Consider the following 18,267-nt stretch of genomic DNA (forward strand, 5'->3'; position numbering starts at 1 on the left):
CGCCAATTTGTTCCCGCCATTTCTCAAGGTGTGTCATCCAACTCAATTTCAGATGAGTTAATTACGTTCGCACCCCATATTTTTGCCTTAATTATTAATACTTAATATAAAATTAGGAATGACAACGGGATGAGTACGAAAAAATACTATATACAAAATCAAATCAAGGAATATAACATTAAAAATTTGATCATCAAGGAATTATAATTATCTATAATATTATACATTATTTTATAGTTCTATTCATATAAATGTTAAAAAAATAAAATAAAATATATACAGTGTGAATTGGGGTGGACTCGAGATCCACTCGACTCAAATAGAACCCGCTATTTATTCCATTACATGATTAATTGAAAATTTATAATTTTTTAAATTAATAAATTGTAATTTTTAATCTCAATAAACCATACCTCCTTTCATATTTAAATATAAACTCTCACACTTATGATTATACACATGGAGCTGCCAATTAATTTTTTTTTATATACATATACTAATTTAAAATTTTATTTTTTAATTAAATAATATTAATTTTTTAAATAATAATATTAAGAGGAGGGATATTTATTAAATGATCATTAACTATTTATAATTTTTTATAGTTATGAGGAATCTTATTAACTCTAATTTACCCAAATTTTGATGATGCTTCTAAAGAATTAATGTTTTAGATGAGTTAATATTGTTACATTTAATAAATTGCCTAACATCCCTTTGGACCCCAATACCTCTTACTTGCTTTTGTTTTTCTTCAATTAATTAATATACTAAACTCTATTATTTGTAATAATTCAACAAATAATATTTTATTATGCGTATATTGAATAAGTATAAAAATTTTTAGGATTAATTATACTATGACTCTTTATAAAAATATAAAATTATATTTTTTCTGAATTTTTTTTTACATCTCTCTGAATATTTACTTTTTTACACCTGATTCAGGGTTTGAATTTTACATAAATTTTTAATTTTGCTCATTATTTAATATTTTTGTATAATAATTTCGACACATAAAAAAACTTGTAATGATATTAACCCCACTCCACGTATATATTATATTTATTCATTTATAAGTATAAAAATATATATATAAATATTAAAAATGGACAAAATAAAAAAAATTATGTAATTTTTTTATTAGCATTAAAATTTTTCGTTTAAACCTAATGGTAGAGTGCCGGGTATAAAGAAATAATTTTATAAAGGGGTTTAAATGTAATTTCAAAAAGGTATAATTTTATATTTGTAAAGAATATTTAAGTATAATTAGCCGAATCGAAGCCATTGAGAGGTAAAGTATTAAATTCTTTAAGTAAATAAAATATTTTCAACACAAATCATTAAAAGAAAAAGAGAGAAACAAATTATTATTAGACATAAATATATTATTTTTTTTTCAGACCACACACCAACACATTAACAAATAGGATGAATTACAACGAGCTTTCCTAAGTTTTACTGTAATTACCAATACCCCTAAAATTAATAGTAATCTAGCAAATACTCTTTCGTAATTTTAGAAAATATTAGTAAATTTTTTAATAATGAAAATATTTATAATTATGATAAATTTGAGGAGAATACGTTAATTTTTATTTTAACAAATAATATAAATCTCACATGAAATTAATTAATTTTAATTAAAAAAAGGAAAATGTCAAGCGATGAAGGGTGCAATGCTTATGTAAGCAGATGGAGTTAGGCACCAATGAAATCTAAAGCAATATATCACCGTAAATAGCGACACGTCGTCGTATAGTTTCACACAAAGCTACCTGATTGATTAATCAGTGCCCAACCTTAACATCCACCGCAGGACTGGAGCAATGCACCTCCCGCATATGGATAAGATGATAATATCCATAAACCTTTCCTGGTGCGCGTGCTCAGGCATCGATGTTCGGAGAGTCGAAGGGATTAGAGGGTGAGCCACACGGTCTCTCGACTCGCGCGTGTGAGTGAGAATTTGTACAGTCGAATAAAAATCGCTAGGGGTATTGCTAAAATGAACCGGAGGGTGAGACGTGCTTAAGCTAAACACACTATATAGTTTTCGTTTCTGATTTATGTTGCCGTTTGCCCTATATTTTACCCCCTCTTTGGCTATTTTGTGCGCCTTCAAGCAGTCAATCCGAAGGGTTTTCTCTCTCTAGCTCACTTTCTCTGTCTAAGAATTCTCCATTCTCAGTTACGATCACCAATGGCTGACAATACTGCTATGGATTCTCGCCCTAACCAGATCCCTAAAGGTTTATTGTTTTCCTTGCATTCACCTCTGTGGCGTGTTTATTTGTTGTTATTATTAATTCCAGTTCTTCTGCAAAACCCTAAAATCAGGGGACTTGCATTTGCGGGAGGAGTTGTGGGTTTAGGGTTTCCATTTCAAATTAATAAACTTTTCCTTTTTTTTTTGTGATTGATATTTCTTTTTCCCAATGTGAGGATGGGGGCTATTCATTTCTCCTTTTCGGGCCACCGGGGAAGAAAAAAGGAGGCAGTGGGGTTTTGCCCTAGGAGTTCAATATTTATGTTAATTTATGGACTAAAGCTTTAATAAACTATTTTTGGAGGATAGCTTTATGTGACAGCTTCTGAATGCACTTAATCTGATAACAAAAGTTTCTAATCTCTTTTCTAAATTGATTTATTGTAATGTTGTGGACTAATTTGTTAATAGAAATTGTTTGAACAAGAAGAAAAAAAAATTACTTCTTATTTTGCCTTTTATGTTTTCTGGAATGGTGAAAGACTTATGGAACACTTTTCGTTATTAAAATATCCTTGATGGGGAATTAGAAAAATGGTGCTGCTCTTCTCTATATTCTCAAGAGTAGATCACTCTCTACTGGAGAGAGTAAAGAGAAACAACTGCTTTGGCAAGAGATTCTTTTGTTTCCTTACTGTAAATATGAAATGGGTATTATATTTTCTGATTTTTTGTTCTGTATTGACACTTGAGGGATAATTCTTATAGCTCAAGGAAATATGCAGTAGATGCGTTAATACATTATCTGTAATACATTCTGTGTGCATGTGTGTGTGCATTCTGAATGCAGATACTAATGTGGATGGCCACCATGTTCTGAGGTTTTATTTATTGTTTGGTTATTTATCATATTAGTGTTAGGCGCCTCCAGTTATTGTTCGTATGTAGTTGGAAGTGGGAGATGAGTCAGATGACAGTGCCATGTAAAGCTCCTGTAAGAAGATGGGTAATGAAAAGAATAATGAATGGTGTATCTTTCCTGTCTGTGTTGCTTGTTTCGGTTCCTGTTTGAGTTTGAAAAGGTAAAATATTCTTATTGGTTTTTCACTATGCTTAGGACTCAAGGAAACCAACTTGGGATAGTTACTCAGCATTTTTCTTAAGTAAACAATGCACCATCTTGTTGGAGTCAAGGATTGCATGGATTTGTTTTTCACTGATTTTTCCTCTAGATGATCCATGTAGAATGTTCAGGTTCCCTGTTTCCAAGAATTGCGGGTGTTGCCTTAATATTGTTTGTGCTTGGTTATTAAGAATTATATACTGTAATGCTAAAAAGAGAATATGAAACATCTCTACAAGTAGCAAGACAATTATTTAGTTGCTCAATGTAGTTGAGTTTCTCTTGCGGTTTTATTTACTTGGTCTACGCCTTTCTAATTTATGTAGATATCCGAGGATCTGACAATTCCATTCCGCTTTCACCTCAGTGGCTTCTGCCAAAACCAGGGGAGAATAAGACTGGATCTGTTACTGGGGTTTGTTCTGATCTACTCTATCCTTCGTTGTTTATTTATATGCTGTGTCCATTGTGATATATGGAATGCGACATAAACAGGGCTGCTTGGTGTAAAAATGTTTACAAAAGACATTCTATGTAGCATGTCTTCATTTTGGTATTTTTTGATGCAGGAGAACCATTTCAGTCCACTTCCAGGTCATGGCAATCACCCTGATGCTATGAAGGTAACTGGAGCAGTTGATGATTTGACTGATAACTATAGGAAGAAAGATGTTTTCCGTCCTTCTGTGCTGGATATGGAATCTGGTCGTCGAGACCGCTGGCGTGATGAAGAAAGGGACACTAATTCCTCTGTCCGCAAAGACCGATGGAGGGAGGGGGAGAGAGAGCATAGTGATAATCGCAGGGTGGATCGCAAGGCTGATTCATCTGCGAGATACTATGGGGAAGCACGTCGTACCCCAGGTGAGCGATGGACAGATTCAGGAAGCAGAGATAATCATGAGCAACGTCGCGAGAGCAAATGGAACACGCGGTGGGGACCTGATGACAAAGCGGCTGATGCTGTGCGTGAGAAGTGGGGGGACTCCAACAGAGAAGATGATGTGATTCTTGATAAAGGGTCCTCCCCCCTTCCTTATCATGGAAAGGATGAGAAGGATGTGGATCATTATCGACCTTGGAGACCTAACACTTCCTACAGCCGAGGCAGAGCAGATGCTCATCAGCAAACTTCAACCCCAAATAAACAGGTCCCAACATTTTCACATGCCAGGGGACGTGCTGAAAACCCTGCCCCTAACTTTTCCCTTGGCAGGGGAAGGGTTAGTGCTGGGGGAAGCTCAGTTACTCACACAGTGATTAACTTGCAATCGCATGGACCTGTTGCAGAAAGAGGTGAAAGTGGCCATGGCGACCCACATCTTCTATTTTATAACCGGACAAAATTGATTGATATATACAGGACAACTGACATGATACGTCATGCAAAGTATTTGGAGGGTGTTGTTCACGTACCCTCCCTCACACAAGAAGAACCTATAGAACCTCTGGCTTTTTGTGCGCCTACTCCTGAAGAATTGGTAATCCTGATATCTAAATTGTGGGATGTTTAAATAGTCTGATGGTTCTTAAATTGATTGTTTAGGTGTCTTTGTAGGTTATCCTTAAGGGAATTGACAGAGGAGAAATCTCCAGTAGTGGTGCTCCACAGGTCAGTAAAGATGGATCTGCTGGCCGAACCACAGCTGACTTTATGCAGTCAAGACGAAACAGGCTTGGAGGTATTATATTTTTATTAGAACAATTCAACACTCTACATGTGTTGTTCTCTAGTCTTGCTCTGTTTTATTGGATGAATATTGTCATAGTTCAGTTTTTGTTGTTTTCATTGACCTGAGCAGGAAATAAGGATGATTTGCCAGTTTCTCTTGATGATTCTAAGCACGAAACGTTGGACTATCCCGGTGGTTATTCGAGTTACTCAGAAGGCCTGTCCCATGAAAAGCAGATTTATTCTTGGCCTAATGCAAAAGTTGAGGCAATGCAGGAGTATCAGGCCTTCTCCGGTCGCAAATTGAATACTGAAGGTAAACTCCAGGAGTTGATTTGGATTGTTTGAGACCATGCGGACGGAAAATTGCAGAAACAACTTAAATAACATAGATTTATGAATCAATCGAAATATCTTTCTCTGGGATAGATACATTCATGTTCAGAGTTCTGTAGATTTATTGGTTGTGGCATCTGTCGTTATGAAGCTATTTTAGCTGATATTCCAGTTATAGTTTCCATTTCTCATGGCCCTTTGATTGGTGGTTGTGCATCTGATGAAATGTTAATACATTTTGTCTGTGGTGTTTAGAATCTTTACGTTTAGCCTGATATGGAGACTTGTGAGGTAACTCTGTTATCTTTAGTTTTTTTATGGCTTAAGCAACAAATTCTTGGTGTTAAGCTTGGAGAGAAGATAGTGCTACTCATAGGAAGAATGATGTATCACAGTTAGGGAATCCAGTGAGAGAAGATAGTGCTACTCATAGGAAGAATGATGTATCCGCTGTTGGGGAATCAGTACTCCAGCAACCTCAATTGTTTCATGGAAATGTTCATCTTTTGCAGATAGCTCACGTTCAACTTCGGATTGGAGAGAGGCATCTACAGATATTCAGAAAGATCTTAACAATGTCTGGGAAACGAGTATGATTAGATCACCTAAGACCAAGAAAGGACCAACCCAGTGGCAAGTTGGTGATGAACCAGTTATGAGAAGGTTACCATCTGCAGTATTTGACAGGGAGATGGAACCACATAAGATGTCTCCGCCATCTCCAGAAGACCTAGTTCTTTACTATAAAGATCCACAAGGTGAAATTCAAGGCCCTTTTGCTGGGAGTGATATCATCACGTGGTTTGAGTCTGGATACTTTGGCATAGAGTTGCAAGTTCGTTTGGCCAGTGCACCACCTGACTCTCCCTTCTCTTTACTTGGAGATGTGATGCCTCATTTGCGTGCCAAGGCTCGGCCACCTCCTGGATTTAGTACACCCAAGGCAAATGAAATCCAAGATTTATCTGGTAGATTAAACTACAGCACTTTTGGGAAGCTTCATACAGCTTCAAGTGAGGTTGATGTGTTAAAAGATGAATCTAGATATAAACATGATTCCACGACTGAGGCTGAAAACAGGTTTCTGGAGTCACTGATGGTTGGCAGTTTAAGTACCACCCCACTTGAGAAGTTTGCTCTCTCAGAAGGTTTGTCTATTTAAAGAAGTGAAAAAACAAGTGTTTGCTCGTTTTTGGATCTGTGTGATTACTTATTCTATTTTGTGATTCTATGTGCCTTTCTATTAATGTAGTATGCAATGTTTTACAGGTATGCAGGGATACGGTGGAAATAATTCATTTGCACTACCTCATTTGGGATCTAGTACTGCAGATGACCCATATTTGCTGGCCAAAAAGTTGACACTGGAGAGGCAGAGATCGATGTCAAATCCTTATTCACTTTGGCCTGGGATGGATGCTGCTTCTGTTGTTGGAAAGACAGATGTGAATGAGACTTCACTACCTCATTCGAAGTTTCTATCATCTAATACAGACAATGCTCGGACGCAACATCATTCTCAGAGTGTGGAGTCAATGTCTGTTCTTCAAGGCTTATCTGACCATTCTACATCCACTATGAACAATGGAATGAGTAGTTGGTTGAATTTTCCCGTTCAAGGGGGGTTGGACCCACTTCAAGATAAGTTGGACATTCATCACAGTCCGAATTTTCCTCCACAATCTGCATTTGGGATACAGCAGCAGAGGCTAACGCCACAGAATACACCCTTAACTAATCTATTCGCCCAATCAATGGATAATCCATCCAAGATGTTAACTCCAGAAAAGCTCCTCACTTCTGGTATATCTCAAGATCCACAACTTCTGAGTTTGTTGCAACAGCAGTACTTGCTGCAGTTGCAATCCCAGGCCCCTGTTGCATCACAGCACATCTCACTATTGGATAAACTGTTGCTGCTTAAGCAGCAAGAGAAGCAGGAAGAGCAGCAGCAGTTAATGCGCCAGCAGCAAGAGTTGCTCTCAAAAGTAATCTCTGAGCATCATAATAACCAGCGATTAGGTGAGAATTCTTTTGCAAAACTGCAAACGGCTGGGTTTGCAGCTGGAAATGATGTGGACCACAACCACTTCCAACAACCGCATGATTTGTTTCATCTTCGCTCACAGTTACAAGCTCCCAATGTGCGAGGTGGAAGTGAAAATGCTGCTGATTTTGTGTTGCCTCCTGGTGATTCTAAGGATATTAGTGCAAATATTGGTCCAGAAACTTCCGTGCATCTGCCACACCAAATCTTCGCAAATAATGTGAAGCAAAGGAATTGGGATTCTTCTCCATCTGAGCATATTGTTGAGCAGCAGGAGAGTTCATCTAGCACAACAGGTGGCATGGATTTGACTAAGATGCCAGAAAAGACGAACAAGTTCGTTTTGGAACAGATATCAAACTCTGATAAGTCTCTTGGAGATACTACCTCTGACATTGCTTCCAGTTTTCCAGCTGAGGAACATTTGGAGGAATCAGTTCTGCAGCAGCAATTGGCAGTTGGTCATGAGAATGAGCCACAAGACACAGTAGAGGCATTGGCAGAGATGAAGTCAGGAGCCTTCAAAGAGCCACTAGATTTAGGGGAACAGCAGCTTGATGATTCCTCTTCGGTGAAGGAAGTGAAAATTCCTGAAGCACGGGGAGTAAAAAAATTGTCAGAGAAGAAGTCAAAAAAGCAGAAGTCTTCGAAGGTTTTAACTGACTCGGCAAAGGGCGTCTCTAAGTCGCAACAGTCAAAGCAATCAGAATTTGAAGGAACAAACTCAGTAAATGCAAAATCTGAAACATTAGCTGACCAAGGAGATGCAACATCTTTTGCAGAAAAGGCGAAGAGGAACACCAAAATAGCTGCTGATGATCTGGATTTACTACCAGGTGAAAACTTGTTGCCTGCCCTTAATCATGCCAGTGCTGGTGTGACAATTGAAACAAAGGTGCAGCAAGGACAAGTTGCATATGCGTCACAGGTGAATGTAGAAGCACATGCTGGACAACGGGCTTGGAAACCAGCTCCTGGTTTCAAACCAAAATCACTACTGGAGATACAACTGGAGGAGCAGAAGAGAGTACAGGAGGAGAAGGAGATGGCAGTTTCTGAGATCTCCACATCGCTTGGCTCCATGAATGTCTCGACTCCTTGGTCTGGGATAGTTCTGAATACAGATCACAAGAGATTTAGTGACATTGGGCAGGATACTGCCGGCACTGAGTTAAGTTTTTCAAAGTCAGACGGTTCCTTGACTCTTAAGAACAAGAAGAGCCAAGAAGAAGACCTATTCTGGGATAATAGCGTTGCAAAATTAGGTGACAGGGAGATGGAGATATCTGACAGTACACCATCAGTACCTTTGACTTCAATTATAAGTTCCCAAGCTGATTCTGTTGTTGATGATGACTTCATCAATGCTAAAGATACTAAAAAGAGCCGTAAAAAATCTGCTAAGGCTAAAAATGCGGGAGCTAAGGCTACTCCTGCAGTTTCAGTTGATGTGTCTGTTGGATCAAGTCCTGTTGATAAGGGTAAATATGCTCGCCAAATACCACAGCAGAAGGAGGTTTTACCTGCTGTGCCATCTGGCCCTTCGTTGGGAGATTTTGTTCCCTGGAAGGGGGAGCCTGCCAGTCCTCCTGCCCCAGCTTGGTCCACTGATTCTGGAAAACCTCATAAGCCAGCATCACTGAGGGACATCCTAAAGGAGCAAGAAAGAAGGGTTTCTTCTCCACAGCCGGTGCCAACTCCTCAGAAAATTGCAACAAATCAACCTGCCCGTGGAAGTGGTCCATCATGGTCATTGTCCTCGTCTCCTGCAAAGGCTGCATCCTCAATACCAATCAACTCACAAGCTGCTTCTCACTCGAAAAATAAAGTTGAGGATGATCTGTTCTGGGGGCCACTAGAGCAACCAAAGAAAGAGGATAAGAAGTATAACTCTACTTTCATTCTCGTCTACTATATCATATATATCAGCTTGATGCTGGCGTTAACAATGCATTTTCATGTTCTGTGTTCTATTGAAATGCTAAAATCTACTGTCTATAGGAATCATGGTTTCCAGATTTCTGTGCTTTCATATTCAATAAGGCTTGCTCTTTCTACTCAAGCTCTCTGCAGCTATTAGCAATGTTCAATGCTTATCCAAGGAGAGATTCCTGAGCATCACATTTGTAATGCAATGGTCATTGGTATGATGGGGGCTGGGTGGAGTGATGTGTGTTTGAGGGTTTAGGATTCAGTTCATTGGGTGATTGGGGTGGGGGGGTAGTTTGATGAAAGGGGAAGAGGCTGTCTCACAGGCTTACACCTCATGTACACATGGTTGGAGCAGATAGGATGTCTCTGCTGGCATTGGAGTGGGTAGTTGTTTTGCTACTGATTTACTAGATCTGTTTTGTTAAGTTGCTTGAATTGGTTAAGAAGCTGGAATCAGTAGTGAGATTTGGTGCTGGTGATTTGCACTTCAAGTGAGTTCAGGGGTTAAAGAAGGAAAAAGGTAGAGGTGAGCATTGGGGCTAGATTGTGGGACGTTGCCGGTTTAACTTGCGTACTTATCATTAAATGCGAGCTAGTTATATGATTTTATCATCGGTAACATCAAAAGGGATTGGCTGGAATGGCTGGTTCCTAAAGTAACCGTAGTCTTGACTGTTGACATGCTGGTTGAGCTATGATGGACTTTTAGCATAATAGTGTTTTCAGTTTGCGCTGTCCTGGTTTTATTCATGGTATGGTTTGTTTTCAGGAAGAATAACTTGTTACCTAAGATGCTTCATTTTTTCTGCAGGTCTGATTTTCCTCAACTTGGAACGCAGGGTGGTTGGGGCAGCAAGAGCACACCTGTAAAAGGTACTCTTGGAGGGTCATTGAACCGACAAAAATCCGCTGGGGGAAAACCTGCAGACTATTTGGTTTCTGCCTCAGCTTCCTCCGCTCAATCATCCCTGAAAGGCAAAAAAACTGCCTTGAACAAGCATTCAGGTAGATCACTTTGGTGATGGATTCTGTTTCCCCCAATTTTCCCCCTATAAGGAGGGAGAGCCAATTTTAACTTTTTGGGCTACTGTTACAGAGGCTGTGGACTTCAAGGAATGGTGTGAGAGTGAGTGCATCAGACTAATGGGGTCAAAAGGTATCATCTATCTGCAACTGTTATTCTTTATTCTCGTCTCTGTTTTTCCTCTAGTGTAGATTCACGACGCCAATGTTGTCTGATTATAAAATCCTATAGTGCTGCTTCTCTTGTTCAAGTTGCTGATAGCACACGGTAAGAAATATACCTTTTTAGTAGTTTCTATTGCTGATCATATGTTGTTTTCTCTGTAGATACAAGTATCTTAGAATATTGTTTAAAGATATCAAGATCAGAAGCTGAAACACTACTAGCAGAGAATCTTGCCTCAGTTGATCCTAACCATGAGTTCATCGACAAGTTTCTGAACTACAAAGATTTTTTGCCTGCGGATTCTCTTGAAATTGCCTTCAAGAATCGGAATGATCGAAAAACCACTGCCTCCGGCGTGGGAGATATGACTTCCGATAACATGGATGTTGGGGGCTCCGACCCAGGTAGCATGGGAGCTATTGATGGCGCCTCAAAAGGAGGAAAAAAGAAGGGAAAGAAAGGGAAGAAGGTAAGTCCATCTGTTTTGGGGTTCAACGTGGTTAGCAATCGGATTATGATGGGAGAGATTCAGACGGTTGACGATTAAGAAGTCACTAGGAGATTGTAAATACATTGTTTTCAGAACGACTGTAAATGCTTCTGTTGGTAGCCAGGACTTTTTGACTCCTCTTTTTATGGAGGAAAACTGCAGCAGGTAATATGCCCCCTGCTCAAGCAATTTTGTGAAGCGATCTTCAACTGTAGTTTTGTTATTTATTGTAAGAGTTGAAGGTTTTGATTATGTATTAGCAGTAGACCAGGTTTTTGGTCGTCTTATGTTGTTAACTTTCCAAGATCTTGGATGCCTTTATTATCCAATGTTTTTACATGTCTTTGTTCAGTTTTGTTAGTTGCATTACTCCCATTCCATTATCTATCTAGGTTGCATTTTCATTTCCAACTCACACGAGTGTTGTGCATTTGGGAGTATGACTTGGGAATTGGGATGAACAGTGTAGAAGTACATTTTTTACGAAATTATATCATTTATGGTTAGCTATAAAAAAATATTAATTTCATGATATTATTTATGATTAATTACATTTAGACTTTTTATTGAAAATACAAAATTATATTTTTCTGATTTTTTTATTAAGATTTGGACGAAAAATATTAGTGTTGGTAACAAAAAGTACATAAATTTTTAATTTTATTCTTCACTTAATATTTTCATGTAACAATTTTATATTTATAAGAAAAAAATATTAATGTTAACCTCATTATATACGTATATTATATTCATTTCTTTATACGTATAACAATATACATGAAAGTGTTAGTTTTGGAAGGAGTACAGGTGTAATTTCAAAAAAAAAAAATTATGGAAAAGTGTAGATTTGTATTTTAAATGAGGTTTAAGTGTAGTTAATGGTATTATTTTTGTGTTTCTATCATTGAAATATTAGTATATACGATTATATTTTCAAAAAAATTAATGATAATTGTTTTAATTGATAAGAAAATTATTTAATTCTAATATGTAATTCACTTTCTAAATTTAATTGGTCCTATTAAATAAAAAATTTACTCCCCAAAATTAAAATTTTGGATTTCGTATTCACTAATGATCTTGTATTAAACCATTTAATACGAAATAAAAAATAATAATATTAAAAAAACCTATATTAAATAAAATTAATTAGTCAACTATTCAAATATAATGATTGATGAGTGACGGCCCAGCAGGAGATTCCTGCGTGGATGAGGCACGAGAGACAGTAACACCCCAGTCCGGGAGCTTGCTATGAGGGCTTGCCAGCTCAGGAACGGAGATGGCCCATTTATTTATTACAATATTTTAAAAAAAATACATAACAAACATATAATCAAACTCATATATTCACATAAATGTACTCACTAATTTTTATTTTATATTTTTCATTTATGAAGTTGCGAATAGCGTCCACGACTTCGCCACATTTTTTCTTTAATAAATTAGATTTGTTATTATTTCTTATAATTATTAATATAAATAATTTTTTAGTTATAATTAAGAACTGATTAAAATTGTAATCAACTGCTAAAAATATTATGATAATTACACATAATTGTAAAAGTGATCGCACGGCCCACAATTGCGCCGGTGGCGTTCGAGCTGAGGTCATCTTATTTTTTCACCCATACAAATATTAAATGCACATTTGATGGGTGAAAAAATTCGGACCTGACTTCATCAAATTTGAACCAATCATATGGCAAATTATACTTGCCGTGTGGTTGGTGTACAGTTTAGAAAAAATGACCAATCACATAGCAAGTATAATACATTTATTTTTTAATTAATTTAATTCAACCAAACTTGATTCGAGTAAGGATTTTTCGTTCAAATATATAAATTTATTATTGGTTCACTTTCTCAAGGAGGATTCGTAGATGAGGCAGAATGCTTGCTTGCAGAAATGGAAAAAAGTGGTTGTGCACTAATACTGTAATATAACAATTTTTAATCAAGGATTGATAAAAAGTCTGAGCTTTCTGGGGCAAAGACATTCTTAGATGAAAGTACAAACGAGGTTTGTCACTTAATTCTTTTGCCAGGTCTTTGTTGCTTGATCAGTTGCAAGAGGAAGGTCGAGATATAACATTCGTAATTTTGTCAAATTTTGGAAATCGTTGTAATTTACCCATAGTATTCATCTTAAAATGAGTGAAAAGTTTTCACCATAAGTAATGAATATCAATCTTGGTATTGTCGGTATGCTCGCTGAAAGAGTTGGTGTGATGAGCGCTTATGCGTGGTGTATGCACACAATGCATACTAAACAATTAAGATTACCTGTATCAAGTACACAAGCTGCTTTTCTGCATGTAGAATTGTCTTTTATTAATCATCTTACATATATCAGTACGCCATATTCCAAGAACCATGTGGACATTGTCAAATCAAGACTGCCCATGTCTCATGAAGAATTCTTGTTCGAACCAAACCAACTTGTCTTATGATTGGATTCAGGTTCAATCGAGCTGAGCCTAGAGTAGAATGTAATCCAGCTTGGAGTTACACCACCAGACATATCAAACACTCCTACAGGTAGTGGCCCATCATTCTCACGCTCGCATGAATATGCTCTTGGTTATTAATTTCTTAAGAGCATAAGTATGTTTGCTGTAATGACTGCCTGGTGATACAATATTGCTGTGGTAACATGAGCTTTTTGCTTCAGCATTATAACTGCCTGGACATGTACGACAAGAATGCGGTATGTACGACAAAGGCAGCATGAATCCATCCATGCATCTCCCAAGGGTAAAATAGACATTTTCCAAGTCGTCGTGTGCATCCCTTTCTTCGTTTTTCTTTCATGCTTTAACACTTTCAGACCATGTTCAACTGCAATTTTCAGTTTGCTCCCTTTTGCCTTTGATGCATTCAATCCCCGCGTCTTTATTAAAGATAATGTATACATGTAGAAGCTAACATGTAACATATTGTTACTTTAATTTGTGCTAAAAGTTGGTGAATGAGCTTTGCTGTAAAGCCTCTTCCTTATAGTCCTTTTAACCATGTTATGACAGAACGACAGGGTGCCTACAACATTTGACCTTCAAGACTAAGCTTCCTTGTATCATTTTCAAGAAATAATCTACTCTACATTTTGCAAAGCAGACCTCAAAATGTTCTTGAGCATTCTAAACATAACATTTGATTACTTTTTGCAAGTCTAAGTTTCCAACCCCGATACCGAGCAGCAATACACTTCTCAGTAACAACAAGACTTGTAATCAGAAGTCTCCCATTTTAATTGATGGCATAGACAACTCGGCCAGCCATACGATGTCGGCCGTGACATGCATATATATCATAGTAAAATACATAAATAGAGCAAATTTCAGAGAAATGAAGAACAAGAAGAAGCTTTTGTATTGCAAGGAGATGATCATTTATTACAACTACTCTCCCAATTTTGCCACACTTTAGTATGCATGTAGTAATATAACCTGGAAAAGGAACTTGGAGTGCATCTCATCACTTTGTGATGAGGATGCAAAGGCGGTACCGTATAACAGTAGACTAGCTGAGTCTATGGCGGAGACTGTAATCGTTTCATGCAAACTTACATTAAATCTGAGACTGCATTATTCTGCCGTTGCTCTGGCAATAGTCATTTCTGCTTTCTTGTCTTCACAACCTGGATTCTTGGTCGAACTTCCCCTTCCGATGTTCTGTGTAGCAGAAGTATACAAAAGAACGCATTGTCAGAGTTCATCATCCTAATATGATACAACTTTCTGAACCCAGAAAGCTTGACATATAAAGAGAGAAATTAAAATGATATGTTCAGGAACAATGCCTGCACCGACAAACATCCTAATCTCAATTTTTAAGGTTTCTTCATTCTGCACTTTTCATGGTTGGTACATCCTATTCTCTTCCAACATATTTTGGCTTCTTTTAAAAGGAATATCGATCACAAACTTCCGACATCCTATGCATCCCACATTAAAATCTTACAAAACTAAAATTGGAACAAATACCAAGCATTGCATTTCACAAGCCGCATTTTGCCTTGAGGTAATGTATAGCAATGCTAATGAATGCTAAGGCCTTTTAACTCACAAACTTATCTGCAGCATTGCTCTCCAGAAATCTAATTCACCATTCCATTCCAGAGACAAGTCATTAGATTTCATGGTATTCAGCTTCAATCTACAATGCTAGAACTGAAATGATACTCGTATCCTAGCACCAAATTTAGATACAGCAAGATGAAGGCCTCTTTCAATTCCACAATCTTTGTAAATATCCCAAAATTTCCCTCCAAAGTATGTGATTATATCATATTCAACCCTCCACAACCAAACTGCCCCATGAAACCTTTGATGATTAATGTGTGTACCACAGAATCCCATTTACCTACCTAGCAGTCGACTCCACCGGAGGTGGGTCGTATACGTCGGTAGACCGGAAGGACATCTTGGCAATCTCCAGAAGGGCAGCGTTCCGCACACTGGCAACGTCACTGGTCAGTTCTTGATATGCTGCCCCAAATGCATCTCGCCAGAATCTTGGCAGCCTAGCAATACTGCTATGCTTGTACACATTCCACATTTGCGTCACCATCTTTACCCTTTCATCTACATCCTGCAGATTTCCAACACAATGAGCATAAAACTCTACAAATCATAAAAAATTCTCATAACATTGCGTACTGTCACTCACACCTAAGAACACCATTAATCAGCAAGGAAGTGCTAGTAGAAAATGAGACTCTGGAATTGCATAGATTTCTTCACTGATCAATATGAGTGATGAGTAAGCCGTTATTCTCAAAAGAGGTAACAGCCCATCTTAACTTAAGAAAGCTTCAAACTTTTATCAGTTGTTTATTAGTGAATAGATCCAATTTTGGCAATCCCATTATTCAAATTCTCTTAGTTAAGTCAAATTCCATCTCTAGTACACAATAACTTAATAGATCTCAAAACAGTGTTTATCTTCCACTTGCTCAAGTCAAAAGCTTACACAATCAACAACACCCATAAGAGGTAAAAGATGCATCTACGCAAGCAAGAAAACAGAGCAACAATAAGGACAATAATGAAAAAAGAGTTAGTACCAGAACATCAAGATCACCATGGATGGAGTGGTCCAAGTCATCTGAGGAGTTTGTAAGATTATCAGCAGACCATTTAAGAGTGACAGAGCCAGTGTACATGGACCAAAGGGCCAACAGAGTTATGGCAGCCAAAGCCCACAACTTGTACTTGCCTCTGCCAAACAGTCCCTCAAAGCCAGAGCCATCTTTCTTGACACTGAAACTTGGTGCTGAAGCTGTACTAGTACTGCTGCTGCTAGGAGTTGTTTGGATCCTCTGGGCTTCTTCATCTTTCATTTCTGCTTAGTGGGCTACCAACAATAATGATAATCACCTACTTTTTTCAGTTTTCTTGATGAATCAACAGTTGAAGAAAAACAAGAGAAGCTTGTTGTGGGGTGGGGGTGGGGGTGGAGTTGTATTGGGTGGTTGGATTCCTAAACAGTGCGGTGTCTGGTTTTTAATGAAGGAAGGAGAGAATTTATTGAATGAGAGGGTACAACCATCACACCGCTCATGAGGATTGTACCTTGAAAAAACCCTCCACCGACGATGTGGTGTGGGGTTTCTCCGGCAGTAAAGTCTTGTGAATTATAATTATAGCAACTGGCTTTGACTCTCTTCTTCCATTATATTTTTACTCACAAATACCAATTTCATAATGAATTCAGATTTTCCATCTTCATCTCTTATTCCACCTTTCAAAATAATAAAAAATAATTATAATTATAATTATAATAAATTTTGAAGGAGCTGAGTGTAATTTCCCTTTTATATTTTTATAATATGTTACGCACCGAATATAATAAGGTTATACGCGTACAGCATGTATTTGTATATTATATTATATACACACCTGAGGTTCTACATAGGTCAATTAATTAAATAATATGGGCCTACGCGACAAGATTTCATTCAACTCCGCGGTGTTGACTTTTTCAGCCCTTCGTTATTATTTTTTTTTAAGAATAATTCTATTTATACTTCTGATTTATAATTTATTTATATAAATTATTTTTTTAAAAAAATTAAATATATTTATCAAAAATATTAATATTATCTATATAAATAATTTTTACATTTTACAAAATTATATGTATACTCGTAAAAAAATATCTACATTACGTAAATTACTCCTAATTTTTTGTCATTGATAATTTTTGTAATAATGCAAAATACAAAATTAGTTTCTTTAAATAGAACACAGATAAGGAGTATAAATATAATTATTTTTTTTTAACAAATCAATACTTACATGTATATAATTAAATAGATTTATATAAATTTTAAAAGTAAAAATTATTATATAATTAAAAGCGAAGAGTGAAGATGGGTAAAAGTGAAGGGTATATTGGTACAAATATTTAAGTGTATAATGATATATTAAAATTTGGTGTTGCGTTATTTAAACCACTATTTATAAATGAAAATGACTTTTTTTTTATAGAATAAATAGTACAATTGACCACTTAAATTTGTATTTAAAATCACTTTAATCCTTTGAATTTATTTATTGATTTTAGCATTTTATAGACTTTGATTTTTGTTTCAATTTAGAACTTTTGACCATCTTTCATTGAAAATGTAGTTGAACTTTGACTTTCTTAAGGATAAAATGATCGATTTTTCACTTTAATCCTTTAATTTGTAAATTTATCAAAGTAATCATCTTTTTGGGCGAAAAAAAGTACTTTTTATATTTTTGTATGTTGAATATTATATAATCATTTTATGTGAGTAATCAAAATTTTAAGTTTTTTGTGAACATAATAATAATATATTACCTGGAGTTGCTATAACATAATTTTAATTTTTCAGACAATAATATTAACACTATAAAAATTACCATTTCAATATATAATTTTTCACACTTTAAAATATATAATAAATAAAAATAAAATATATAAATCAATACATCATACTTTTTTTAAAAAAAAAAGAAAAAAAAAACTAAATTAGTAATGTCATCGACATAACCAAAAAATTGGTATTGCGTATCATAAACCGTCGTTTATGAATGAAAAAGTTTGTTTTTTTTTTTTTATATTAGTCATCATGGCATGTCATTTTTATGTCCATATAATAAATAATATTTTATATTTTAAAATATAAAATAAGTAAAAACAAAATATCTATACCAACACATTATAAAAAAATAAAGAAAAAAAATAAAACTAATTTGTAAGTTAATACAAAACTTAATAAGTTGAATAAGTTGA

At 36.1% G+C, this 18,267-nt stretch overlaps 2 protein-coding genes across 4 annotated transcripts; one reads left to right on the top strand and one right to left on the bottom strand.

Moving 5' to 3' along the window:
• The first annotated feature begins 2,062 nt into the window (after window positions 1-2,062).
• On the top strand, window positions 2,063-11,352 carry LOC105166153 (protein ESSENTIAL FOR POTEXVIRUS ACCUMULATION 1). 3 transcript variants are annotated; one of them, XM_020695528.2, is made up of 11 exons: window positions 2,103-2,255; window positions 3,128-3,218; window positions 3,662-3,750; window positions 3,905-4,816; window positions 4,894-5,017; window positions 5,138-5,323; window positions 5,856-6,491; window positions 6,613-9,274; window positions 10,134-10,327; window positions 10,419-10,478; window positions 10,673-11,352. In XM_020695528.2, exons 2-11 carry the CDS (start codon window positions 3,215-3,217, stop codon window positions 11,056-11,058), a joined length of 5,253 nt encoding a protein of 1,750 aa, XP_020551187.1. In that variant the 5' UTR covers window positions 2,103-2,255; window positions 3,128-3,214; the 3' UTR covers window positions 11,059-11,352. The 3 variants fall into 3 exon arrangements, with proteins under 3 accessions (XP_011083698.1, XP_020551187.1, XP_088738754.1); XM_011085396.3 differs by lacking the exon at window positions 3,128-3,218 and having other exon boundaries at window positions 2,063-2,255; XM_088882628.1 differs by lacking the exons at window positions 2,103-2,255; window positions 3,128-3,218 and adding an exon at window positions 3,273-3,294.
• Window positions 11,353-14,350: 2,998 nt separating this feature from the next.
• On the bottom strand, window positions 14,351-16,638 carry LOC105166154 (uncharacterized). The gene is made up of 3 exons (XM_011085397.3): window positions 16,070-16,638; window positions 15,371-15,594; window positions 14,351-14,675 (listed from the first exon to the last, which is right to left on the bottom strand). The coding sequence occupies exons 1-3, from the start codon at window positions 16,343-16,345 to the stop codon at window positions 14,615-14,617; spliced, it is 561 nt and encodes a 186-aa protein (XP_011083699.1). The 5' UTR covers window positions 16,346-16,638; the 3' UTR covers window positions 14,351-14,614.
• Window positions 16,639-18,267: the final 1,629 nt, after the last annotated feature.

The sequence above is a fragment of the Sesamum indicum genome, linkage group LG7 (genome assembly GCF_026168435.1).
Source record: "Sesamum indicum cultivar Baizhima isolate 11 linkage group LG7, ASM2616843v1, whole genome shotgun sequence".
NCBI classification, from domain to species: Eukaryota; Viridiplantae; Streptophyta; class Magnoliopsida; order Lamiales; family Pedaliaceae; genus Sesamum; species Sesamum indicum.